General features: G+C 47.2%; 1 protein-coding gene across 2 annotated transcripts; it reads left to right on the top strand.

Annotated features, from left to right (window-relative positions):
* The first annotated feature begins 564 nt into the window (after positions 1-564).
* On the top strand, positions 565-25,420 carry MOB3A (MOB kinase activator 3A). 2 transcript variants are annotated; one of them, XM_077842247.1, is made up of 4 exons: positions 565-696; positions 15,831-16,402; positions 22,072-22,274; positions 23,331-25,420. In XM_077842247.1, the coding sequence occupies exons 2-4, from the start codon at positions 15,985-15,987 to the stop codon at positions 23,358-23,360; spliced, it is 651 nt and encodes a 216-aa protein (XP_077698373.1). In that variant the 5' UTR covers positions 565-696; positions 15,831-15,984; the 3' UTR covers positions 23,361-25,420. The 2 variants fall into 2 exon arrangements, with proteins under 2 accessions (XP_077698373.1, XP_077698374.1); XM_077842248.1 differs by having other exon boundaries at positions 597-662.
* The last annotated feature ends 2,363 nt before the right edge of the window (positions 25,421-27,783 follow it).

Here is a 27,783-nt window from a genome sequence, read left to right as displayed (position 1 = left end):
AGTCAGCACCAGCCCTGTGCTGGAGGGAGGGCTAGGGACAGCAGCTCAGGCCTGCCGACCTGCCCCACATGCAGGGGAGGGGGGCCCCGGGCGGCCCCACGCGTGTGGTGGGGGGGATGGCGGGGGCGGGGGGACCTGGGACTGGCTCTGGGCGCCAGGGGGGAGGGGACTTCAGCCCGGCCCAGTTGTGGGTGGGAGGCAGGGAGGGCTTGGGTTGGCCCTGCATCGGGGGAGGAGGGGGCCTCGGGCCAGCTCGGGGGTGTCACCCTACCCCAAAGGGACCCCCCTGGCCATCACCCAGGAGAGGAGGGCAGGGGGATCCCCGCACAGGGGGCTGCCCGAGGGAAGGGGCACAGAGCGTGAGGAAAGGGGGTGACATGGGGAGTGGGGCAGGGCAGGCCAGGGGGGATCCAGCAGCTGCGGCCCCCCGAGCTGGAGGCGGTCAGCTGCCCCGCAGAGGGGGCCGCCCGGCTCCACGCGCCGGCAGCAGCAGGGGGAGGAGCGCGCGGGCGCAGAGGCGAGTGGGGCGCGGCCCGGCCCCTTTAAGAGGAAGTAGGGCCGGCCGGGCGCGCGGAGCCGGGCAGGGGAGTGGCGTGCGCGCGCCGGAAAGTTACCGAGAGTCGGAGGAGAGAGCGGGACGGTGACCCCTCCGCTGGGGACAGGTGCGGAGGTCTCGGCGGAGGGATAATACGGAAGGTGGGAGCGGTAATGGGGCAGGGGGGGTCTCGGTGGAGGGATAATGGGGGGGGCTCCGAGTGGAGATTAGCAGGGGACCTCGGGGGGGGTGGGGGCTCCTCTTGGGAGCTGAAAGAGGGGGCCTGGCAGAGGGGCCTGGACGGAGGTAGCCAGGAGTGTGGGGAGAAGGGACTGGGGGGGCTGCGGGGTGGTGATGGGGAGCTGGGGGGTGAGGAGTGTGGGGAGAAGGGACTGGGGGGGCTGGAGGGGAGTAATGGGGAGCTGGGGGTGGTGATGGGGAGGTGGGGGGGTGAGGAGTGTGGGAGAAGGAGCTGGAAGGATCCTGGAGAGGGTGATGGGGGGCTGGAAGGTGTTGGGGGGGGGTGAGGAGTGTGGGGAGAAGGGACTGGGGGGGCTGGAGGGGAGTAATGGGGAGCTGGGGGTGGTGATGGGGAGGTGGGGGGGTGAGGAGTGTGGGGAGAAGGAGCTGGAAGGATCCTGGAGAGGGTGATGGGGGGCTGGAAGGTGTTGGGGGGGGGTGAGGAGTGTGGGGAGAAGGGACTGGGGGGGCTGGAGGGGAGTAATGGGGAGCTGGGGGTGGTGATGGGGAGGTGGGGGGGTGAGGAGTGTGGGGAGAAGGAGCTGGAAGGATCCTGGAGAGGGTGATGGGGGGCTGGAAGGTGTTGGGGGGGGTGAGGAGTGTGGGGAGAAGGGGCTGGAGGGGAGTAATGGGGAGCTGGGGGTGGTGATGGGGAGCTGGGGGGTGAGGAGCCTGGGGAGAAGGAGCTGGGAGGATCCTGGAGAGGGTGTTGGGGGGCTGGAAGGTGTTGGGGGGATGAGGAGTGTGGGGAGAAGGGGCTGGAGGGGAGTAATGGGGAGCTGGGGAGAAGGAGCTGGGAGGATCCTGGAGAGGGTGATGACGGGCTGGGAGATGGTGGGGGGGGGGGTGAGGAATCTGGAAAGGGGGAAGCAGGGGAGTCCTGATGGCTGGGGGAAGGATTTAACCTCTCTGTGTGCAAAGCCCCCAGGGAGTCAGTGCTGCCCAAGATGGGCTGGGGGTTGCTCAGCTGGGACTTCACTGGGCTGGGGGGGGGAATAGCCAGGAGCTGCCAGTGTTTGAACCTTTGAGCAATCCCCTTTTTTGGGGAGCAAGAATAGGCTCTGGCCCACAGGTCTGCCAGGAAAGGGAAGTGGGCGGGGTGGGCTGCATTACTGCCCTGTCTCGAGGAAGTGGGTGGGGGAGGGTGAATAATTCCGATCTGCACGCAGGTACCTGGAGGATAAGTAGCAGTAGGGGTAAGAAGAAAGCAGAGGGTAAGTGCACTGAAGTTAGGTTCTCCCTGTTTGAGCCAATTGTGGCTGTAGACCTTGAGAGCCAACAGTATTTAAATGTACCCTAGGGGCTTCTGCCTGCACAGCTGGGTCAGTTACGTGTACAAAGAAGTGTGATCTGTCCCCTACATAGCTGTGTGAGCAGAAGCCCCTAGTGTAGAGGTGGTTACACTAGGAAAAGCACAGGTTTGCCAGTATAAGCTGTGTCTGTGATAGGAGGGCTTTGCCACTATAGTATACTGGTTCAGCTGTACCAGTAAAGCACTCCTAGCGTACATGTGACCGTAAGTGATTGCTCCTGCCAACTTAAAGGCAGGTATTAACCACCTCCAAAGAAAATTCTTGCTGGATGTGGTATGGGATCTCTAGGCTAAAAGGTGTCTCAAAGCTTGAGGGGGTGTCCTCCACTGTCCAGCAAAGAAATTTGGGACAAGGCATGCTCTGTTGCCTTTCTCTTGAATGGGGTGAAGGAGGCAATGCGTTGAAAAGCCTCATTCCGGGCTGTGATGTCTTCTCTGCCAAGTTTCAGAGAAAGGGGGATTTTTATTGTAAGATAAAATTCCCCTGACCATCTGTTTTTCTTTATGATGGACCTAGTTGCTGCACGCACCCTGTCTTTCTTCTTCCTTGTGCAAGTTTCAGGCTCTATCTTGTTTATTAACCAGTTTCTTGGATACTGTAAATACCATATCTTAGTAGATTAATAAAACAGAAAGCGAATCCATCTCCTACTTGGCTGTGAGGAGTTGCAAACCTTTATAGTAATAAAAAAGTGCGAAGTCTAAATTCCTGCCAAATTGGTTTGGGATCTGCCTTTTGTACTTTGGAGGGGCTCCAATCCCAGCTGGTGATTCTTGGCTTGCACTGAAAAGCTGTGTCTGGATCCAGGCATAATACCAGTAAGCAGATCTGAACAGGAAGCCATTCTATCGCACTTGGAAATCAGACCGTAAGTGACTGACTTCATGCCAGAGTTGGGAATAGAACTCCGAATCCTCACTCCCTGCTTGTACCATAACTCACCTCAAACCTACTCACTTTTAGTGATGTCTGTCATAAACTTGTTCCCTGACTGGCTTGTGCTATCTACTAGTACAGAAATATCTTTTCCAGATGCTTTCTAGAGCCCATTTGGCTCCCTGACATTGCTTCCTCACTTCTGACCTGGGGCTTATCCCCCAACATTTAGAACAGATGTGGAGTACCTCACAGAAACTTGTGTTTGCCTGGCTTGTGCCGTTTCAAGGAAATCTGTGCTGTGCTGATATAGCCACTATTTTGTAACTACAGAAAAACTTCTCCATTAATCAGGACAGAGATTTCTATGGCAACAGTATACAGAGAAAAAAGTTATCCTTGTTAGTGGTGGAAGCATACACTCCTGTCTATAGTTGTATCCATTTCTGCAATGATCCCAAGTTCTGTACTCCTGAAAATAAATCCCAGACTTTCAAGAAGATTAATTTTTCTCATAAGACAGTGATGCATTTTGTGATACTTGTGCCATAGATGCTGCAGTAACTGGTAATTAGTGAATTCATAACCAGCTTTGTTGGAGGTTTAGGAGATTATTTTAGAAATTCGTGATATCCAGCTAATGCTTTCACTAAAGAATGCACCTTAGGCTGGGTGTTTACCTTCTGTTCTCTAGATAACTCTGTCTCCATGGGACATCTGTGGCTTTTGTTTTCAGTTGTGTCTGTACCTCCTGCTGGAGCTGCTGCTGTGCTAAAAGAATCACCTTATTCATGATGGAAATGATAGCGGACTCTTGGTTGAATCTGATTTCTCTTAATGTGTCTGAGGTGGATTAGGGGCCTGTTGGGGGAACAATCCACTAGAAAGAACAGGCACAATGGAGGCCATAAGAACTCTTTCTACTTTGCAAAGGGATGCATAGTTAAGTCTTCAGAGCTGCAGCAGAGGAGCACACAGTGGCTCTGTCTTAAGTTGAGTGTTTTGGAAATCATGCTGCTGCTCTGGCTTCCGAGCCTATGGACTGGAGAGAAGAGGCCTGAGTCTCCACTGCCTTGCACCTCATGCAGCTACTTACACCTGTGCAAAGTGGGTGTAAAAGGCAGCCAAACTGGCATAGTAGTTCTTGCTTTGCAAAGATATACACGGCTGCAGTAGGTGCTGGATTCTCAGTTCCCTCAGGGCTTGTCTACAGTAAGAACTATAACAAGTTAGTTAAAATGGTGTAAATCTACAATGCAGACATCACTAGGATGTGCTGCACCCATCTTACCAAGGCAGACCTTACAGTGGTGTACTAAATTAAGCAATAACAATGTAAGCCCTACTTTGCACAAGTGCAGAGCATTTAAATGATAGGTTTGCAGTGGTGTAACTACACTGTACATTGGCAAACCCTAAAATCCTTTTACACCACTGTGGCAGCATAAAGAGGGCTTTAAGTGGGCCTAAATAGCTTCCCGAGAATACCTCCTGTGCAGGTTGCCTCGCTGTCTGGAGTAGAGTTGGCATAAGGGCTCTACATCATCCTTGCATCTAGCCCCTAACAGAGGGGGGTAGAGTGGGGGGTGTGTGTGTGTGTGTGTGTGTGTGTGTGGCTAGAGTGTGCTGCACTGTGGCTGTTTTCCCCCACAGGGCTCATAGGGCAGCACAGAAGCACAGCATAATCTAGAGCTGCCCCAAATCTGCTCTGACTTAATCAGAGTTGGGCAAGACCCATCTGGCTTTAGAATACACGGAGTGCAAGAAGTCTGAAAGACACCTTTAATTCTTCTCTGTCCCAAATGCAGGAATAAAATACGTGGGAATTGGGCCTTAGATGTGAGGCAATGGAGCATCAGTCACAAAAATGGAGCTTCTCCCGTAAGCAGAAAGCAGCATGTGGTCTACTTCAGCCTTGTTTACACTTGGAAATTTTCACAAAAACTTTCCCACTGGTGCTGCTGTTTTGGGGGACTTTTTTCATGTCAAACTGTATGATAGAAAATCTTCTGATGCGGACAGCTCTTCACTGCTGCAAAGCCTGAGATCCCCTTAAGGCTAGGGTGACCAGATGTCCCTTTTTAAAGGGACAGTCCTGGTTTTTTGGAACTTTTTCTTATATAGGTGCCTATTTATCCCCCACCCCCTGTTCCATTTTTTCACAGTTGCTATCTGGTCACCCTACTTAAGGCCTGTTACTTGTCACCAGGCAGATGGGAAAGGTTAATGCAGTGGTTTTCAACCTTTTTTTTCATTTGCGGACCCCTAAAAAATTTCAAATGGTGGTGCAGACCCCCTTTGAAATTTTAGACATAGTCTGCATATCTCCTGAAGTCTGTGGACCCACAGGTTGAAAACCACTGGGCTAATGCATATGATCACTGCCACACCTAGTTCTAAAGGGGAAGGAGAAGGGCTGGCTTCACAACCCTCTGTTATGGAGACGTGAACCCTACTGCTTTGGCATCAAAAGCATTATATTAACATGAGCGAGAGAGAGAGAGAGATGGGTGGGGCTCAAAGCCAGCCTTTCATTCTGAGCCTGGTGTCTGCTAAGGAAACTCTTGTAGAATTTCCCATAACCCTGGTTCCACTCCATTGACATTCACAATGTTTGAACTTTTAATATATTCTGGCTCTCAACATAGTCCGAAGCATTGTGTTGATTAGACCAGCGTAGCATGAGAATTTTACACTGGAGAAGTGTCAGCCAAGTTCATTTTATTCTTTTTTTTTGAAGAAAAAAACATTAGGTAGATACTACTTTGCTGTTTCCCTTTTTGCAAGGACAGTGCAGAGTAATTCATATCACTAGGAATAAATTATGACATTATTTTCTTTCCTCTTAAATCCCTTCAGTCGGGGACTAAGCCAGGCTGAAGGAGAAGAGGCATTGTTGCTGCACAGAACTTTTCAAAAAGTGTTGTCGTCATACCTTGAAGAGAGGGGAAAAAAAATTGTTCATATTGTACGGGAAGCCACCTGCCTGCTGCAGCTTGCCCTAGAAATACATGTCTACACAGGGACCCTAAAATAGCTTCTGGAGTCATGAACCAGCTCGTCAGTTTTATTCAGCATCTATGAAGCTAGAAGCCAATCCGCTCTGCCTTCACATGCAGTCGTGTCCCAGTCACTGTGCACAGAGCATTCTTACACATAAAGGGAGTTATACCTTCCAGAAGCCTCAGCAAGGGACTTCTGTGTCTATCTAAAGGAAACAAAGGTCACTTTAAAAAAATCCTCTTTCTATTTGGCCTTAAATAAATAACAATTGCAGCGTGAGCAATCATAACTTCGTGATGTTAGGGGGAGACTTTCAAAGGTCCATTTTAAGTCCTTTTGTGCCTTTTGAAAAATCTTCCCTTAAAGGCAGGAAATGTTGCTCATCCTGTGGCACTGAGATCATCTTTGGTCACCAAATTGAACACCCTGGAGACTGAATTACTTTCTGTATCCACCACTGGAGGGGGACAGCCTGAGTGGTAGAAGTACAAGCTTCCCCTTATGCCGGGGTGAGCAAACTTTTTGGTCCGAGGGTATAGAGGGTATACCACATCTGAGTATAGAAATTGTATGGCGGGCCATGAATATTCATGAAATTGGGGTTGGGGTGCGGGAGGGGGTGAGGGCTCTGGCTGGGGGTGTGGGCTCCAGGGTGGGGCCAGAAATGAGGAGTTCAAAGGGTGGGCGGGGGATCAGGGCTGAGGCAAGGGATTGGGGAAATGGCGGGGGAGGGCTCTAGCTGGTGGTGCAGGGGCTGAGGATGAGGGGTTTGGGGTGCAGGAGGGTGCTCTGGGCTGGGACCAAGGGGTTCAGAGGGCAGGAGGGGGATCAGGGCTGGGGTTGGGGAACGGCAGGGTGGCTCAGGGGTGCAGGCTCTGAGCAGCGCTTACATCAAGCAGCTCCCGGAAGCAGCAGCATGTCCCTCCTCCGGCTCCTATGTGGAGGCGTAGCCAGGTGGCTCTGCTGCGCACTGCCCCATTCGCAGGCACTGCTCCTGCAGCTCCCATTGGCCGTGGTTCCCGGCCAATGGGAGCTGCAGGGGCAGTGCTTGGGGCGGGGGCAGCAGGCAGAGCAGAGCCCCCTGGCTGCCCCATACGTAGGAGCCGGAGGAGGGGACATGCCGCTGCTTCTAGGAGCACCCCCAACCCTGCTCTCCGGCTGGAGCAGAGCAAGCTCCAGACCCCACTCCCCAGCAGGAGCTCAAGGGATGGATTAAAATGACTGGTGGGCCGGATCCCACTCCTGGGCTATAGTTTGCCCACCCCTGCCTTATGCTGTTGCAAGAGGATAGTCCAGCCTTCACACCTGACAGTCCAGTCCCCATAGACCATTCTGTCCTTACCCTCTCTTCTGAGGGTACCAATTTGTGACGTGAAACCTGTTGTGCTAATAACTGAACTGAGACCTCACCCAGCTCATTTCACATAGACCACTCAACATACATCAGATTGTAATTGCTTTGATTACTGTCAGCCTGGTCTGGATTCAAGCCAGGAATTTAAAATTGAATGGATGTGCTGTCTCATTACCGTCCCATGAACTGTCTTGTCTCTTCTCCCGAACGTGTGATAGCTTAACACTGAATTATTATTTGATGGGATTCCTACTGTCCATTCATGCTAGATCTAAATGCTGATAAATTGCATTTATTCTTCTGATGGGGTTTTCTGAAGCTGTTGCTCTTCGCTACAGTGTGCGGCTATGAAGTTCTGCCACAGGGTGTGTTAGTTACTAGAAGTCCTCCTAGCCCCTCTATGGGTTAATTGGTCAAGTCTGACTTTTTTTCCCCTTCTCCTTGCTATTACCAAAACTAAATAGATTTTAAAAAATAGTTTGAATACATTGTTATTTGGTCGCCTTTCGGGAGGGAAGAAAAACACAAATTAAAGCTCAGTATGATTATTTTATGCAATATGGTACTGCTTCCTCTTATGTTCAGCTGGGTCAGTTCTGCATTCTTGTGGTTTAAAGGCATGAAAATGGACTGCCCTGATCCTGACCAAGGCTCTTCCTTGGAAACCCCAGAATAAGCATGTGGCTTGCATGAGTTCTTGCTTAGAAATGTCCCAGACAACATTGCTCAGATTTAAATCGCTGTACTCGCATTGCAAAGAGAGGGTGGGGAGACAAGTAGTACAATCCTGGAACTTGTTCTGGACTGATTATGAAAAGGCTATTTGTTTAATCCTTAGGACTGATGATTAGAGATCTGTGTTTCAAAATGGCTTCATTATATTTGTCATTAATGCGTCTCAGAAACCAGATCAATGAAAGGAAAACCTAGGAAGTTGTCCTGTTGAACGAAGGCATAAACACTCTCTTTTGTTAGATGTATGCATCTGGGCTGGGATCAGCAGGGGTTATACGGGTAGAAATTCTGCTGTGTGTTTTCAGTATAACACTTTCAAAAGCTCTCCAAAACTTTTTTATTTTTTAATGTACCTAGTGCTCTTTTGCCCTCCAGAGCAGATACTTTGGATTGTCTCCAGCAAGATACATGAGGAAACTGGTACAAGGCTACCAGTGAGAACTTCTCTAGCTCTTACATGCATTAGCAACATGTCTGTAAACTGCTGTTAATATCTTGATGCTGCCCTGGAAAGGAAAGACATGGCTTATGTTAATGTCTTAAAGATTACTGCCAATATAATATTAGGACAGTCTTTTTTTTAAAAGAATTTGGATATGCCATATGAATGTTTTTACTAAAATAGAAACAAAAGCAGACTGAGCAGTTTTATAGGAAAATGCTGGAGATCTCCAATTAAAAGTAGATGAATGAATCCCTGCCAGACAGGAAATTAATCTAAGCAGAGATGTTGCTCAAGAAGAGCTATGAATGGTCAGACTTCACAATTTTTACACGCTTTCTGCCTGGCAATTTTGACATTCCATTGATCTGGTGTGCTCTTCATTTTGTGACTAAAAGAAAAGGAGGACTTGTGGCATCTTAGACTAACATTTATTTGAGCATAAGCTTTCATGAGCTACAGCTCACTTCATCGGATGCATTCAGTGGAAAATACAGTGGGGAGATTTATGTCCCTAGAGAACATGAAACAATGGGTGTTACCATACACACTGTAACGAGAGTGATCACTTAAGGTGAGATTACCAGCAGGGGTTTCCTACTGTGTATTTGTGTATTTTTTTCAAGTGCATCCTTACGGTTATGCTAATTTTTCATGTATGTACTTTTTATTTTATTTTAAACCCATTCCAAAGAGCAGTTTCAGGACTTCCTCTCTGCTCAGCATACTCATACAACGGAGAAATGAGACCAATATTTTATCCCTTGAGCAGACTATCACAAAAACCACACAGTCTTCACGTAGAAAGTATTAATTGGGTTAAATTTTTTAAAATGGCTGATGGGTGTGTGTGAGAGAAGCCTCTGTTCTAGGTGCCTAACTACAATCTCCCCTTGGGTCAGTTTACTAGAAGGACTGAGCAGTGGCAGCTCTTATTGGCTGTATCTGGCATTGAGTGCTCAGCGCCTCTGGAAGATCAAGCCCAGGGTTTGTCAAATTGGACATCCGGTGACCCTGGCCACTCTTGCAAATGTTGGCCTTGATGTCTAGTTTGGCATCTGACTAAAACTACCAGTGACCTTTTCAAGCTTCCTCTTGTTCTAACTTTAAAATATCTGAAAAATCTCTCTCCTTCGACCAATTATTATTGTCTACCCTGAAATGCCTTTTTCCCCATCCACCCTGACAGTTTGAAGTTGCCATGACACACTTACGTGTATTTTTGTTCATTCACTACCATGATCAGTACAGCTTTGCAAACAGTGTTTTGACTTCCTTCTGTCTCAGTCATCCCTCTGAAAGAGCTGTGAAAAATCTGGTCTTGGTTTGCCTGGTTGGGAAATTTACCACAATGCTGTAGAATGATCAGAAGCATATAACCTAGTCCATGTGTGGGTCTTGTATAAATGTTAAAATAAATCCTACAATATTATTGTTTCTTAGTACAGTGGAGTAGCTTCTTTGAAAGGAAACATGTACTGTAAATGTATTACTCACCAGGATTTACTTGCAGGGTTTTCACATGAGTAAGGCAGCAGGATGTGAGCTGCCTAAGCTGTCAGGTCACTTGGCAAGGAAGTGGCTGCATATGTTTCTGACCCCTCCCTATCTGCAACGCACAATCTAGCTGGCACTACAGACACCACATGAAATACTTCTTTTAAACGAAGAAGCTTTAAACTTTGGCCTTTGGAAACACTGATATAAGGCTGTACAGCAGGCCCAACAAACTATCACAAACAGTATAATTCGAGGAGCCAGAAAATGCAGATAGGAACCTGCTGGTTTTAATCTGTTGATTGCATTTATTCTGGCACTTGTTAAAACCCTAAAGTAAATCCTGTGTGGGGACGGTGTGAGGATTGGAAGATGGCACTGCATGTCACTCTGGACAGCGTTTCAGGAACTGAAGGAAATAAAGACTCTATGCAGAGAAGTCATCTCTGTGTACGCGTAGGTTTTCTGAAAGAGGATTGTGGGGGAGAGGGAATAACTTCCTGAGTTTTCTTAGTGGTGGGGAGAGGTTGGCTAGAGATACCTCATTCCTTTTTTAAAATGGAAGAGGTATTTTCTACAGTGTAATCTGTGCATTCAGATGTGGGATGAATGTTTGCTATTGACAAGTCACGATGACAGTCCATGATACAAAATTACTAAAGATAGTTAAGACCCAGGCAGACTGTGAAGAGCTACAAAAGGATCTCTCAAAACTGGGTGACTGGGCAACGAAATGGCAGATGAAATTTAATGTTGATAAATGCAGATGCATGTTGGAAAGCATAATCCCAACTATACATATAAAATGATGGGGTCTAAATTAGCTGTTACTACTGAAGAAAGAGATCTTAGTCATTGTGGATAGTTCTCTGAAAACATCCACTCAATGTGTGGCGGTAGTCAAAAAAGCGAACAGAATGCTGGGAATAATTAAGAAAGGTATAGATAACAGGACAGGAAATATTGTGTTGCCTCTATATAAATCCATGGTACGCCCACATCTTGAATACTGCGTGCAGATGTGGTCGCTCCATCTCAAAAAAAAAAAAGATATATTGGAATTGGAAAAGGTTCAGAAAAGGGCAACAAAAATGATTAGGGGTATGGAACAGTTTCCATATGAGGAGAGATTAATAAGACAAGGACTTTTCAGCTGGGAAAAGAGACTGCTAAGGGGAGATATGATTGCGGTCTATAAAATCATGACTGGTGTAGAGAAAGTAGTTAAGGAAGTGTTTACTACTTCTCATAACACAAGAACTAGGGGTCACCAAATGAAATTAATAGGCAGCAGGTTTAAAACAAGTAAAAGGAAGTATTTAACTATTTCTTCACAGAACGCACAGTCAACCTGTGGAACTCCTTGCCAGAGGATGTTGTGAAGGCCAAAACCATAACAGGGTTCAAAAAAGAACTAGATACATTCGTGGAGGATCGCTCCATCAATGGCTGTTAGCCAGGATGGGCAGGAATGGTGTCCCTAGCTCTCTTTGCCAGAAGCTGGGAATGAGCCGTGGGGTGGATCTCTCCTCATACAAGAATGAGCGACAGGGGATGGATCACTTGATGATTACCTGTTCTGTTCATTCCCTCTGGGGCACCTGGCATTGGCCACTGTTGGAAGACTGGATACTGGGCTAGATGGACCTTTGGTCTGACCCAGTAGGGCCATTCTTATGTTTTTAAATCAACAGAAAATGGTGACTTTTTGCCACACACACACACTCTTGCCCAGCTTGGAGAAAATGACAGGGAAAGAAGTTATGGGAAACTAGTGAAATATGCTTTGCATGCTCTCTCAGTTAGAAACATATTTTAGAATAAGGCAGTACTGAAAGTTATTCTCTCATATCAATTTTACCCCCCCGTAACTCTCACTGACTTAAGTGAAGTGACTCCTGACTTCCACTGCATAAGTGAGAAGAAAATTGGGCCTAAAATTTTTTAACAAGTGCTTTTCCTCATCACTATGGCCTCGAGTCTTTTAAATCTCTCCCCACACTTCCCCTTTCCCAATAAATATCTGGCTCTGAGAAAATAGAAGGCGTACGGATTCTGTGGCTGACCAAAGCAGCATCTGCCATTGGTTGAAGATTGTGTAATAGTTATCAAAGTTTCTGGGAGAGTCATTTTCTCCCATCGTTCATTGCTCATTTGTTTGAGTTTGTTTTATAACAGTGACCCATCATCAGCATGGAGCTAATCTCATATCCCTGGATATAACGGTAGGACTGTTCCTCCAGAGAGAGAAGTTTTGTCCTCCATGGTACAGGAAGTTGCTGTGTTACTAACATGCTCTTGTGAGACTAGTGGGGATACTCCTACTTGATAACCAGTGGTGTGGACTTCTGGGTGGGAGTAACCCTTGGATGAAAAAGAAGCTGGGGAGAAAAGCAGCATTGGCCTCAAAGCATACTTTCTGCTTCTTGCCAATCATCGGTTCAGCTGAATTGCAAGTCACCCTCGCACAAATCCTAACCCCTAGTGATCTTTCCTTTCTGTTCTGTGTTTTACTGCTGTTTGAGCTGTGACTTGTGTGGGGAGGGTGGAAGGAGAAAAAACTTACGATCACCATTTTATATCCTCTTTCAACTCATGTCAGATGCTGCTTTGGTCAGCCACAGAACCTGTATGTCTTACATTTTCCAGAGCCAGATATTGCCCATAGCTTCATTTTTCTTAACCAAGTTAGACGTCAGAACCATAGCTGAATGCATTACATCTGCTGTACTTCAGCTGAAGTTTCCATTTTGCTAATATCTTAAACTCTTAAGGCTGCTGCTAATTTTATTTAATGTGCAGCTGATCACAGCAGCAAGTTTATCATGTAGTCTTACAGATCATGTGCAATAGGAAGAGGAAACTATTTGTGGAAAGAAAATTGCAGTGCTAATGTAACGCAACATCCCTGAATACTGTTCACTGTGCTCCCATGCTAGCCTTAGAAATTATAGGGCCAGATCCCTAGCTGGTGTAAATTGGCAGATACTGTCAATGGAGCCATACTGATTTATACCAGCTGAAGAGCTGGCTGTATACTTCTTGTTAAATATGCTAATGATTCCTCAGTGAAAAGGAGGCACTTCTTCAAACTCTGGACGCAGGAAAAGTGAGAGTTAAAACTTTGGTTATATATAAAAATATAAGCCAGGTGCACAAATGTCTCAGGAGATTGGAGGAGACCAAACCTTACTCTGCAGTCACTTGCTGTAATCCAGCCCAGGTTAGATTTGACCAAAAGTCATTGCCCTCTTTTGACTGTTTGGCATTCTTGGACACGGCTGCATCACAAACCACCCCCACACCTGAGTGTCTTGGCAGTTGTAGCAGGAAAGCCAAGAATTGCATGGGCCATGGAAACTAATCTTCACTCTAAGCCCTGAGTTTCAGAGGTCAGGACTGAGATACAGGGAAGCTTGTCTAGCTTCTACCCATGCTGAGGTTTGCTTAGAGGGCTTCAGTTTCCAGGGAGGTGACTCCTGGAACTTTCACAAGTTTTACATCCCCTTTAAAAAAAACAAATCAAAACCTGAAACATATAAGGGCTTAGTTACCCAAGTAATGCTGCCTATTTTAAAAAAAAAAAAAAAAATTGGGTTTTTTTTGTTTGTTTTTTTGTGTGGTTTTTTTGCTAACTAGTTCCTCAGCTGTGAAAACTCCCTCTCTGTAGGTCTGGGTTGGCTTTTATGAAACACCCTGTGACAATTACTCTTAGAAAATTCTTAGTGTCCACTCCACTGGCAAAGTGTGGACAGGCCTTGAGAGTGCTTCTCCATATGGTTTTGGTAGTTCATTTCAGTCCTCTCCTGCCATGCCCCCTGCTGTGCTGGTAATGAGCAGAGACCTATGTGTGGCCTTTAATTACTTGCCAGCCAAAACCTCCTTATGGGAAGTAAATAAAAAGGCCCATTACACATAATACCAGCATAACTGAGTGACTTGACTGAAGTAAATGGGATTACTATGGTGTAAAGACAAGATAAATGAGAGCAGAGTCAGAACATTCAAAGGCCTCTTTCTTGTGTTTGTCTGGAGCCTGGAACCAAAGGAGTATACCGTTAATACTCGTGAAGTGTACAGCTTTCCTTTGAGACTCCAAAGTGAGGAAATCGTGCATGCTGCTATTTCTCTGGAGCTGATTTCCTCCTGGAAGTGGCTTCAGACCGTGAACCTGCCCTTTACATTGTTAGGTTTTTTTGCCTCTGTTTTGGATATGTTACAGAAGAATTATGTGAGATCAATAGTGCATCTAAGCTGAATGGGCACAGCCCCTTGTGTTTCCGCTTCATAGAAGAAGTGAAGCATTTTGTTGCAGGATGTGGTGAGGGTATGACTCTGCTCTTGCTAACCATAGCTACTGTCTCGCTGCATTTTGCTGTCAGTGTCCCCTCTTGTTACGACTTTCAAAATTTTTCTTTGTGAAATCAAAATGCATCTTAAGCTTTATTTTTTCCCTATATCCTTGGCCCTTCACTGTTAGTCTTAAACTAGTCAAGCAAATATCAGTAGCTCCAGGGGTTCATGCAAATACCTCTCAGTATTGGTTTGTGCAGGGTACACATTCCCCAAGGCAAAACTTGGTCAAAAGTGCAGAGCTTCACTTGGTTTCAACTGGGCCAGGCTCATTTGATCATGAGTGACTCTCTCAATGAACCTGGCTGGAATTTTGAGTTGGTACCAACTCAAAAATGGGAGTGGGTGGGTGGATGTGGGCACCCTGCCCCCTCCTCTCTCGTCGGGGTGACTTTGTGAACATGTGGCGTGGCTCCAGAACTGAACTTCATGGATTGCTGGCAACATAAGTTGTTAGCCATGGGGTTCTCGTGTATTTTTGTAGTGTGGAACACGTCTTAATAGCGTCTCAGGGCCATTTCTCCTCCCATTGCACAATTGTAAAAACCTCAGGCAATGATGGCCATTACTTACATGGGAAAGTAACATTAGGAAAGTGTGTGTGTTCTTCGTTCTCCTTGATGCAGTGTAGCAGATGCTCCAGCACCATATGAGCAGCCAGCTCTCCTCAGATGACTAATGTCTCCAAGAACCACTGTGGAGCTTCTGTTGCAGTAAAATGGCCTGTCTTTGTGGGGCTGGTCAGCACCTTCCACATTACAACACCAAAAATCACGTGTCTGTTTCACAAGAGGAATCCCGTCATTCCAGGGTCAGATTCTGATACCCTGGCTAATGTAGAGAGTAGTCCCAGTGATTTTAATGAGATTGCTTCTGGAGTCAGTACTCCCCAATGTCTTTAAGGGTGTTAGAATCTAGCCTTTGTTGAGGAGCCAGCCTGAAACCAATCTCCTCGCTATAAGTCCATGGACACAGCTGTTGTGGCTACTATTTTGCTCATTTCTGCCTAGTAGCAAAATAATGCAGTACCAGTTTCTGAACGTTTTCATAAAACAATGTAGCTACCTTGCTATCATAGTGGTAGAGTCTTGGTGTCTTATAGTAATAACAGTAATAATCTGCTTCTTCACCCACAGTAACTTGGCAAACTGGGTATAAACCTTCTCTCACTTAATGTTTTGTGTAGAAGTAATTGAAGACCTTTCAATTACTTTCCTTACAGTGACAGCGGCTGAATGAGGAACCTCTTTGAGAACTTGACCCTCACTCTTCTACCTTTTACACTTCCCTTAAAGAAACCTAGTCCTAAGAGGAGAGGGTAGGGGGAAACGAAGCATATTTGGCTTTTGTTTCAGTTCTATGAGTTTGAAGTGTATGTCCATACCTTCCCCCTAAGGCATTCAAACAAATTCACTCCTTCTGAACAAAGTCTCTTGTTGAAAAAGCTGCCCATCTAACTACTGTAAATTCTCTGTGTTGCAGATTAGAAGGTACTTGGAGAGCCAGAGGAGCTCCGAGGTATTTCTGTGAAGATAGAGGCCATTACAACCTTGCCATTGGAAACTGTCCAGCAGCCTTGTGTCTCTAGCTGTCTTCCCTGAAGACTTGCAAAAGAGAAGGGGAAAAAAGAAGAAAAATGTCCAACCCTTTAAAGCAAGTGTTCAATAAGGACAAAACCTTTCGGCCCAAACGCAAGTTTGAGCCTGGGACGCAGCGGTTTGAGCTGCACAAGAGGGCTCAAGCCTCTCTCAATGCAGGGCTGGACTTGAAGCTGGCCGTCCAGCTGCCATCTGGTGAGGAACAGAATGACTGGGTGGCAGTGCATGTGGTGGACTTCTTCAATCGCATCAATCTGATCTACGGCACCATCAGTGACTATTGCACGGAACAGTCCTGTCCGATCATGTCTGGGGGACCCAAGTACGAGTACAGGTGGCAGGACGAGCACAAGTACCGGAAACCCACTGCCCTATCGGCTCCCAAGTACTTGAACCTCTTGATGGACTGGATTGAGGTGCAGATCAACAATGAGGACATTTTTCCCACCAATGTTGGTAAGTTCAGTTCTGATTTGTGGGGAAATTAATTGGACTGACACAAGATAAATTGATTTAAATCGGAGCAATTTACATCACCAAATGGTAAACCTTGAGTTAAATAATCCGTGTTAAGGAACTTTTCCATTGGTACTTCCTTTGTTCTCTAAAGAGAGGTGCATTCTCATTGGTTGATATAACCATTAAAACATGTCTATTTACAACTAAATAGACCCTTTACGCTAGATTTGGTACATCTTTTTGCTACATAGGAGGGTACACTATAACTCTATACATTTATTTAAGCAATTATATTGCTTAATATTTTCAGATTTACTACGTTAGAAAATGGTGAATATGTTGCTTATTTACAACATAATTAACTTACTGGTCACGATTTGTGGCAAGCTGCACTAGGATCGTGACTGGAATTTAATTGAACACACAATGGCATATAATATTTATTTTTATTAAACAAAACTACCTTAAATGTTTTGGATACACAAACTTCACTGTTTTTTTCATGAGCCGGAGAGGAAGTTTCCATGCTGGGTGGAGTCATAAATATTCATAATTTGAGAACCGAGCTCAGGTGGGGAGAAGCTATAAAATAGGAGTATGAGATCATCCAGGTGGGCTCAGTGGATGACCCTGATGAGATACAGTGTCGGAAGCGGGTCCCAACCCATGTGATGACTTTGACAGTCTCTTGCACCCAGTGGCACAGGTCCTGGGTCCTCCACAGATTCAAGCTCTTAATGCAGCACATGACCTATTGTGCCACATTGGTAAAGCTTGACCTCAAAAGTTTTCCCATCTTTCTTTATGTAGAAAAGCAGCTTTTAACTCAGAGTTTGTGATTAGAAGCTCAGGGATTCAGCATATTTATATTTTATTTAAATGTTTTAAGAGATTATAATTTTTCTGTTAAATTCAGATTTCATTTTAAACAAGTTTATTTTTAAAAAGAAAAACTTATTCTAATTTAAATAACAAAATAAAAAATAACCAATTTCTTTTTCAGAAAAATCTACTTTTATCCACCAGTACAATCTCTTGCCCCTTCTATTTCCCTGTTCCTTTTCCAGTAGGCACTTGTTTTATGACAGTGGTTTTCAACCTGGGGTTCACAGACCTCTGGGGGTTCTGCAGACTATGTCTAAGATTTCCAAATGGGTCTGCACCTCCATTTGAATTTTTTTAGGGGTCTGCAAATGAGAAAAGGTTGAAACTAGTTTATGGCATTGGACATTGCACAGATCCTTGAGATAGTAGGTGAACTACTTCCTCTAGTACTGACTGGCAATTTGCAGAGGGCTGCAAACTTTTGAAAGTGGCCACTGATTTTGGATACCTTCATGCCCAGCCTGGGACACTGTCAGGCCTAACTTTTTTTTTTTTTTTTCTTTTTTTAAAGAAGTGCCAAGTACCTGCAGTTACCATAGATTTCTGTTAGCGTGATGGATGCTTAGTACTTCTGGAAAATTAGGCCTAAATTGTTTCAGGCGAGGCACTCCAAGTCAGAGGGTGCTCTTGGAATACTCAAACGGCACATCAAAGATTATGTGGCTGCTGTGAGAACGGGAGGAGTCACTCCACACTACAGAGGTTGGGCTGCTGGACTTGGTTTCTCATTCTGAACAGTAGTTTAGGACCGGTGCCTGTACAATACCTGGCTTTAGGGCATGTGATTGTGCCTCCATGGCTAGTCTCGGTGGCAACTGCCTGCAACTTGCTACTAAAAGCTTATTCTTTAGCTCATGTAGTAGGGCCTTGTATTTTTGTTGCTGAAGGTTCTTGGTTGGCTCCCTCAAGATTGACTTCTGTGTATGGGGTTCATGGCTCTTGGAAAATCTTACTCATTCTGCCAAAGTATTTTTAGGACTGCCAGGTTGAGATAACAGAATTTAAAAATACGTCCATTCTGACTGACACCTGGTTGAGAAGATGGAGCTGCTGGTTGACAGCAGAAAACAGCTTGCAAAATTTCTGAAGTTATGGCTGTCCCATCTAGTGAAGGAAAATGTCCATGACTGGCAGAAGGGGTTTGCAATCTTGGGCTATGTGGACCCCTGAGTGCTCTTGGATTCCTTAATAGCTTATAACTTCTCTTCCCCCACATCTGTGATTAACTAGAGAGTTGTGACCTTACCCTCTCGGGTAGACTGTGCTGCAGTAATCCAGGTTTGCCTGCTATACTTCAGGACCATTCAGAAGCACAGTACAGAATGTGGTGGCCCATCAGTTTAGTGGAGCAGATCTGAGTGATGAGCACATCATGCCCATGCTCTGTGAACTACACTTGCTTCTGGCTGCAGTTTAAGGTGTTGATTCCAGTTCATACCTGCCCTGGGACTTGGTCACCTGAGGGTTTCTTCTCTCTCCTTATGGACCGTTGCAATAACTGAGATGTTTCTGACAACAGACCCAAGCCTTTGGGATTGGTCACGCAGAATGTTTTCACCATAGGGCTCCAAGCAGTGATGCTTTTTACTCCCTAGAGCAGCCCATAAGTGCCTGCACTTACTGACTTCATTCTCTGGTGCAAGACACATCTTATTGGCTGAGCACTTCTTTGCCTGCAGACCTGTGCCAAGTTACATGTGGCTGGTTGGGTGGTTCAGGAGTTGTTTGTGATCAGAATGAGGTGTGTCTCTTCTTCTATTTCCAGCTATGATCTCTTTCAACCTCCCATTGCTTAAAAACGAAGGCCAGAGGGCCTTATTCTCATTTGTACTAAGAAGGCTCCTTCACACCTCTGTCAGTATCAAGAGGCTCTAGAGTGTGTGTAATGGTAACCCATGTCCCTCTTATGCTGCCGGAGGAGTTTAAAGAGGCCTTGGTGTAAACAAGATTTGGAGCCCAAAATGTCCAAACTTGGGTGCCTAAAAATAGGCTCATGAAGCTATATTTATGCATCTAAACAAGTGGGCTGGCAGGGGGTTGGACTAGATGACCTCCTGAGGTCCCTTCCAATCCTGATATTCTCTGATTCTCTGATTCTATGACTCTCAGCAGTGTTGACCGCCACAGGTCCCGTTGTAGTCAATGAGAACGAGAGATGCTCTGCTCCTAAATTTAGCCTTTCAAGTGTTGGCCTAATGCTTTATACCAATGGAGATCTGAGACTTCAGTTTATCTCTGGTATGGTATAAAGCTTTTGTCTCCATCTCTTGCAGCTTGTGAAATAATGGACCTTTCTGAAAGCTCTCTCAGCAGTCTGGGGCTGAATACAAGGCATCTTGGACAAGTGTAATTCAGCCCTTGCTCCTTGAGTTAGCACGTGGTTGTGTGCTGGAGCAGAGGCTTGCTCAGCTTTTGGTGTAGGGTCAGCCTTCTGCTGCTGTGAATGACCCCAGGTGATCTTTCAGGCAAAGCCCTAAGGCAGTGGTTTTCAAACTGCGGATTGCGACCCAGGGTCGCAGAATGGAAGGCGCTGGGTCACAGCAGCACTGGTCAGCACCACCTACCGGGCCGTTAAAAGTCCCGTTGGCGGTGCTGCCTGGCCAAGGCAGGCTAGGTCCTATATTTTCTGACACCGCGCTGCACCCCGGAAGTGGCCATCTGCGGTCTGGCTCCTAGGCGGGGGGGGGGCATGGGGCTCCATACACTGCCCCTGCCCTGAGCACCGGCTCTGCACTCCCATTGTTCAGTAACCAGCCAATGGGAGCTGGAGGGCAGTGCCTGCAGCTGAAAGCCACACAGAGCCACTTGCGCACCTCTGCCTAGGAGCCAGACCTGCTGCTGGCTGCTTCCGGGGCGCAGTGCGGCGCGCGGTGCCAGGACAGGCAGGAAGCCTGCCTTAGCAACCCCACTGCGCTGCTGACCAGGAGCAGCCTAATTTAAGCCCCAACCCTGTGCCCCAATCCCCTGGCCCAGCTCTGAGCCCCCCACCAACCCAGAGCCTCTTCCTGCACCCCACACCCCTTATCCCCAGCTCCACCCCAGAGCCTGCACCCTAGACCAGAGCCCTGACCCCCCTGCACCCCAACCCCCTGCCCCAGCCCTGAGCCCTCTCTCACACCCTGAACCCCTCATTCTTGGCCCAGCCTGCAGCCCTCACCCCAACCCGCTGAGCCCCTCCCAAACCCCTCATCCCCTGCTCCGTTGGGTTGCGGGCATCAACAATTTTCTTCAACTGGGTCACCAGAAAAAAAGTTTGAAAACCACAGGCCTAAGGCAATTCAGTTTAGCTCTCGGATCGTCTGGGTGATGCAAGGTCTGTGTTGGGGGAGGGGAAGCAAGCAATGGGAGGTTGGAGGAGAGGGGATGTTGCACAAGGAAGGAAAAATAATAGTTCCCTGACCCTTTGTCCTAGTGCCTGATCTGATAACGAAACCTGTTTGCCCTGTCTGGACAGGCGGCACATGGTCAAGGTTCTGCCAAATGAAGTAGAACCGGATGACAGCTGCGTGGGTGTTTGTGTGGGAGACCAACTAACAAATGGGATGGGGAGTAGGAGCTGGTTATCCACTTGAGATCCTGCAGGATCCCATCCACTCCTGCGCTACTGCTCGGTGTATATGGAGAATGCCAAGCTATCTATCCTTATCAAAGCACTAATGAAAAGGAGCAATCTGATTGTGTGCAGAAAGTGTCCACCATTACTCAGACCCCATCTGCACACACAGAACGACAATACTTAAATGTGGTGACATTCAGGGAGAGAATAAGACCGTAAACCACCTTCTCTTTGGGAACCTACAACAGTACCTGTATCAATTGCCAAAATCCTTGCTGTGTGTTCATCTGGGTAACCACAGGAGGTTCTGGGGTGTGGTCCCTTTATATAGGGTTCTTCAGCAAGGACCTCTTTTGGACTGAGTGATTGCTGGAACATCTGTTTCATTTGGAGGGGGAAGCTTATATCATCAAAGGAGTTTTCTGTCTTGTTTAGCGTTTTCTAGCTTTGCTTATAATACCAGATTCACTAACTTAACACAGACTGAAAACTAATTTCATGCAGAACACTTGCGGGCAGGGGAAGAAGGGTATTTAACAAATACCCTTCACCTCTTACCTCCTCCTTGTATGTGGAGAAGCAATCTATGTAGACTTTAAACTCAAGTCATTTGTTATTACTAGGAAGACCAGCTGATCAAAACTACTGTATTGTAGATTGCAAATGTAGTTGTTAGAATGAAAAACACATAAACCAAATGTCGAATGTGAAAAGGGGCCTATAAATGACTGAGCGTAGTATTATCATAATTTTAACTCTTGTTAACCTGAAGGATCCCAAAGGGTTTGTCAATTTTAATAAACTATATATAGGAGCCACTCCTCCCAGAATGCAGTCACTTCTAGAGTGGAGTATGGTGGTCCAGTGTCTGCATAATTTTTGTTAAAATGTCCCAACAGGAACTGAAGGAAACTATATCAAATTGAAACTGCAGATGGAAATCTGTATATGCACTAATCCAGTTTGTATTCAGGTCTCTCACACAGTAGCATCAATTAATGCAGTACCCAATAGCATAGGTTAATAGCATTAATTTTGGAAAAACTGGTCCAAAATTTAGATAGGATGGAATGCAGTCTGTGAATTACTCCAGAGGAAACTGTTCTTGCATCACTTCAATACACACTGGACTGTTTCTTTTTATGCTTGAGGAAGACTGCATGGCACCGTGGTCCTGGGAAAAGTGCATTTCAATAAATCATGGTGCTTGTATGTCTTCTTGCAGGTACTCCGTTCCCCAAGAACTTCCTTCAGGTAGTGAAGAAGATTCTGTCCAGGCTCTTCCGGGTCTTTGTTCACGTCTACATCCACCATTTTGACAGGATCAGCCATATGGGGTCAGAGGCCCACGTGAACACCTGCTACAAGCACTTTTACTATTTTGTGAAAGAGTTCAATCTAATAGACACCAAGGAGTTAGAACCTCTGGTGAGTGAATTTGGCTGGCTTATAGTTATGAATGGCCACTGAGTGGTGCATCTCAAACAGAACTCTGGGATTCTGACTCCCAGTCTCTGATTGTTGGATTCAGTTTGAGAGATTCTGAGCTCTGAGGAGGGTGACTGAAACTCCATCGTACCTCTTCCATTCCCCCTCCCTTTACAGCTGAAAAACCTGTTCTTACCTTGCCCTCTTCAACTTTGGCCCAGATCCCATGGTAACCCATGCAGCGGAGCAGGGCCATTACACCCACAGAGAGGGAAGCTGCCATGTTTGTAGATTCTGCCCAGTCACCTCCTTGTGCTTCAGGCTGCCATTTTATCTTTTCTCCCACCACCATCACTCCCCACTGTCTGGTCCATGGCTGAGTCACATGCATCGGCAGTTCCTCAGTCCAGGAGCCGTGCACCCCTGCCAGCAAAGTTGCAATTGAAGTCAAGAATCTACCCTGATGCCTTATCACTGTGTTGCTAGCACATTGCTGCACGTGACAGAAAGGCAGTGTGGTCGGATGCTGGTCACCGAGTCATGAGCCCTTGGTCCTAGTCCCAGTTGTCGGTGACTAGCTGTGTGACTTGGGGAGTGCGTGTGTGCTCATGCTAAATCACCTCCCCTGTCACCTCCCTGGTCTTTATTTCCCCTTCTGTAAAATGAGCACAGCGATGCTCACCAACTTCATAAAGAGTATGGAGGATGCAAAGTGCCATAGAAGTACTCGGTATTTGAATTAGTCTGGGATGGTGGGTGATGGTTATTCTATAGCTGTATGTAGCCAGACAGATTTAAATCTGATGGGGCAGCTGGGGAGGTCTCCTGCCTGTCAGTGAATAGGAATATGGGGGCAGAGGTTAAAGGTGACACTGAATTTCTACTCCATGTGAGTGTTTAAACTGGAATGCTGCTTTTTTTTTTTTTTTTTTTTTTTAAATTAATGATGCTATGGAAACAATGTTCCAAACTTTGAGCCTTTCCTACGGAAATTTCTCTTGCCTGGGCATTGTGCTTCTTACCATTAACTTCCCTGTCTTGTGTGTCCTTTGATAGAAGGAAATGACCTCCCGGATGTGCCACTGAGCTTTGGACCTTCTTGCCCTCACCCAGGCCAAGCCTCCTCAGGACTGCTGAACCCCTTCACTGCAACGGAGATGCCGCTCAAGGGACAATCAGAGACCTTTCATAGAAATCTATTTTTATTGAGCTTTCAAGTTAAAATGGAGACTGCAGAAATATTTTTTTAAAGATGCCTTAGATAACTAGTTTTTATGGTAATTTCTGTAATTGTTTGCCACTAGATGGAAATACATCATTTTTAGTCAGTGTCTTTTTTTAGAGGGGGAATAAGCATTATGACCAAAACCACCTGAAGTTTCATCTCACTGGCTGCCTTGGTGGGTGGCCCTAACTAAGCCTGGTCAGACCGTAGACTTTGTTGCTTCAAATGTTTTTTAAGATGGACTGGCTTTCAACATAGCCAGGGTATGGAGTTGGCCTTGAGACCATAGTGGTGTATGACATTGGCTATATTATACGCTCAGTGCCCAGGTGTGTGGGGGAGGAAGGCTCACCTGCATCCTGAAGGTAGGGTAGGAAGTGCTTTGTTAAGGCCTCTTGGCAGGACACTGCAGACCCTGCAGCTATTCCACTAGCTGAGAATTAATTATAACTTAAATGTGCATATAGGCTTGGCTCCTTGCACACTTCTCCAGCCCTTGTATCTAACTGCCTTTCATTCCACGATTAGGCCTTTCTCTCTGAAAATGTCTTCTGTTCCTTTCTCTGACTTCACAGCTAGACCACACCTTTCACTGCTTGGGGAAATCGATGCTAATCTCACTCTGTTTATTCCTCTGCTAATCTTTTGAGATCATTGCTCACCAAGGCCTGTCTCCTAGTTCTAAAGCCAGAGAATGCTAAGGTTTCCACCTTTCAAAGCACATTGTGTTGAGGGCAGAGTTGCTATATTAGTGTGCTGTCTATGCTGGGGAACTAATCTACTTGGATAGATTTCACCTGACTTTCCTGTTACATCCACTTTTAGCTGTCTCGCTCCACCTAGCTGTAGGTTCTATTCATGGGGGGGGGAGCTTACGGGGGAAGAGGGAGTTTAAAATACTTTTGCTTTTCCTACTGAAAGGAGATATGGGGGGTGGGGCCAGGGAAGGCTGCTGGGACAGAAGCTAGTGGAGTTTTTTCCAGGCACACCAGCATTTAGCCTGTCTAAGGGCTGCAGCTTGGGCAAGTTTTTCTTGAAGCCCAAAGTCTAGAGCTAATCTGATTAAAATGGAGCAAATTGAGGTCACCTTTTCCTGTAATAAGACCTCCAGGTCCCAGAGTGCAATTCTCCATCTTGAGCCAAGCAAAGACTGCTACAGCTGGGAGGGAGGGTTATGTACTGGATAGGCCTCACCTTGGGTGAGTGACTGCATTTGGCCCATCCTTGTCTGCTTCAGAACCACGTGAGATGCATCTCCACTTGGCGATGGAAGCCCTCTGTCAGCTTTAGCTGGAGTATCAAAGAGAAGCCAAGTTCTGCTACTCCAGAGACCAAATCACCTGTTTAGTGTCGTGTCTCTCCTCTCTCCCCCCCCCCCCCCCTCCTCCATCCCCAGATAAATCGTAGTGCTAGTCAGGGTGTGGGAACTCTGCAGGTGTTGCACTTCCCTGGACTTCATTTACTGGCCCTGGCTTGGTACTCTCTAACTTTTGTAAGTGTCCTCCACCCCTCTCTTCCTGAACACCATTTGCCAATCCTTTTCTCCCAGCCAGCTACCTTAATGGACAAAGTCTCTTGTGCAGAGCCTCAGTCCGCTGGCCTGCGTACTACCTGCAGGGGGGTTAACTTCGGCCTGTAACTCCCGAATACAGAGACTTCAGAACACTGATTTCGCTGTGTGACAAAGGAGGGACTGCCTTGGATTTGGGGTGAAGGGTGGGGGGGTTGCGAAAATAAGTTGTTTTTTTTTGTGAGCAGTGACCAAGTTGCTACCACTAGCCGCTTTCCTCTAAGGAAACAATCCTGTGGTCTGAGTCTTTGTACTTATGTGAGTCACGTCTCGTACCGTGCCCTGGACACTGTTTCTAACACCTACCACTATCATTCTGTGAAACAGACACAATAAATTATGTTGTATTTATGTGTTGGGTGCTGATTGTGAACAGCTTCTCCCTGTTCGAAGTTCTTTGGACAGACCACCAAAAAAATGTTTTGTATCAAGAAATAATCTTGAAATGCCACCAGCGTGAGGACAGGGTAGGTGGGTGGGGTGGCTGCCCTTTCCTAGCCTTTCTGAAAAGCATCTCTCTTCCTGGCCCTTGTTACGAGCTGAGCACCTCACCCTTATTAATGTATTTACCCTCCCTGCCAGGGAGGCTATCATCCCTGTTATACAGATGGGCACCTGAGGTACAGCAAGACTAAGTGACTTGCCCAAGGTCACACAAGGCATTGTGGCTTGGAGGCAGGAATCAAACACAGGTCTTGAAAGTACTAACCTAATGCCCTTACCCCTGGGCCATCCTTCCTCTGGTCTAATATTCCTGGAGAAATGAGCTGCATTATCAACCTGCCAGGAGCCTGAGGGGCTGTACCCAACTTATGCAGATATATTTCTTATTTTCGCATGGTGGTGGAGCGCATGGTCCTGTAAAATTTGCTTATGCTTCTATATCTGTAGTTCATGGGCTCTCGAAGGGGAGGGCATGAACAAGTTTCAGTGCATGAGGCCACGTTTCATGGTGGGGGTCGGCTCCCAATTCTGCTTTCTGTCATAGTGTGGGGTCACTGAGTGGAACAGAATGAGCTACTGGTGTAGATGGATGACTAGGGACCCCCACAGTTCAGCATTATGGTCCTGCAACAGTCAAAGGATAAAAAGTAAATACAGCTCAGATTGGCCCTTGGACTGTGCCTAACTCCTTCACCCACCCGCTCCCAGCTTCAGGTATTTGGGGCCCGTCTTTTCAGAGGTGCTGAAGACCCACAACTTAAATTAGTCAGTCAGAGCTGTGAAAAATCAGGGATTTGATCCTACAGGGGCCTCAGCACCTTTATCTACTTCTGCAGGAGTTGGCCATTGAGCACACCTCTTCGGTATTTAGCCTACTGGAGAGGGGATTTCAGAGAACCATCCACTATGTGCTAGAGGAAAAGGGTTTCCTTTGTCCCAGGATATAATCAAATCCTTGCTCATCTAACACGAAGTCTGTCTACCAGTCATATCTGTTGGAAATAGAAATTCGGTTGTACACAGAGGTTGCCCTGCTCGTGCATGGGGGGAAATGGCGCAGAGATGCTCTTAAAACTGAATTGGATGTTCTGCCGGAGGGCACTAGTAAAGTCTCTACACGGGTCACCCTGGGCATGTGTGAATTTGAAAAGGTCTCCAAACTCTGTTAATGTCCTGCACGGAAGACATGGAGTTCTGTGAGTTGCCTCTAGAGGGTACTGCTTTCCCGCAGTGTAGCAGATGAGATCTAGCTCCAGTGTGTGGCCTAGGCCAGTGTCTTCAAACTTTTTTTCTGGCGACCCAGTGGAAGAAGATCTCCACGACCCAGTAGAGCTGGGGATGAGGGGCTTGGGGTGTGGGAGGGGCTCAGAGCAAGGGCAGAGTGTGGGGGGTGTGGGGGGGGGCTCTGGGCTGGGGCAGAGTGTGTGTGGGGGCTCTGGGGTTTGGCCAGGATGAGGGGTTTGGGGTGCAGGAGGAGGCTCTGGGTTTGGGGGGACTGAGGGCTGGGGTAGAGGGTTGGGGTGCAGGAGGGGCTCTGAGCTGGGGGTGCAGGCTCAGGTAGGGCATGGGATGAGGCATTTGGGGTGCAGGAAGGGGCTTGAGGTTTGGGGGGGCTCAGGGCTGGGGCACAGGGTTGGGGCATGGGCTTACCTTGGGCGGCTCCTGGTCAGCGGTGCAGAGGCAGGCTTCTTGCCTGTCTTGGCATCGTGGACCGCACTGCTCCCTGGAAGCAGCCAGCAGCAGGTCCAGCTCCTAGGCGGAGGTGCGCAAGTGGCTCCGTGTGGTTCTCGCCCGCAAGCACCCGCGCCCCCCCCCCCCCCCCCCCGCTTCCATTGGTCCGGGAACCGGCCAGTAGGAGTGTGGGCCAGTGCTTGGGGCGAGGGCAGCGCACAGGGTCCGTGGCCCCCCCACGTAGGAACTGGACCTGCTGCTGGCCGCTTCCGGGGTGCAGCACAGTGTCAGAACAGGTAGGAACTAGTCTGCCTTAGCCAGGCGGCAACCCCCAACGGGACTTTTAACGACTTGGTCGGGGTGCTGACCAGAGCCCCCGCAACCCAGCGCCTTCCATCCCGCGACCCAGTACTGGGTTGGGACCTGCAATTTGAAAGCCACTACTCTAGTCTCACCAAGCAACCCTACAATAACACACCAGCACTCGTGACCTGACCAACCCTACAATAACACACCAGCTTGCACCACTCTAGTCTCACCAAGTCACCCCACGCACATGACCAACCTCGCACAGCCTCTGTTACACAAACACATAGGAA

This window comes from Eretmochelys imbricata, chromosome 25 (assembly GCF_965152235.1).
Source record: "Eretmochelys imbricata isolate rEreImb1 chromosome 25, rEreImb1.hap1, whole genome shotgun sequence".
Taxonomy (NCBI): Eukaryota; Metazoa; Chordata; order Testudines; family Cheloniidae; genus Eretmochelys; species Eretmochelys imbricata.
The sequence above is the reverse complement of the archived record's forward strand: the minus strand, read 5'-3'. Positions and strand labels throughout refer to the sequence as shown.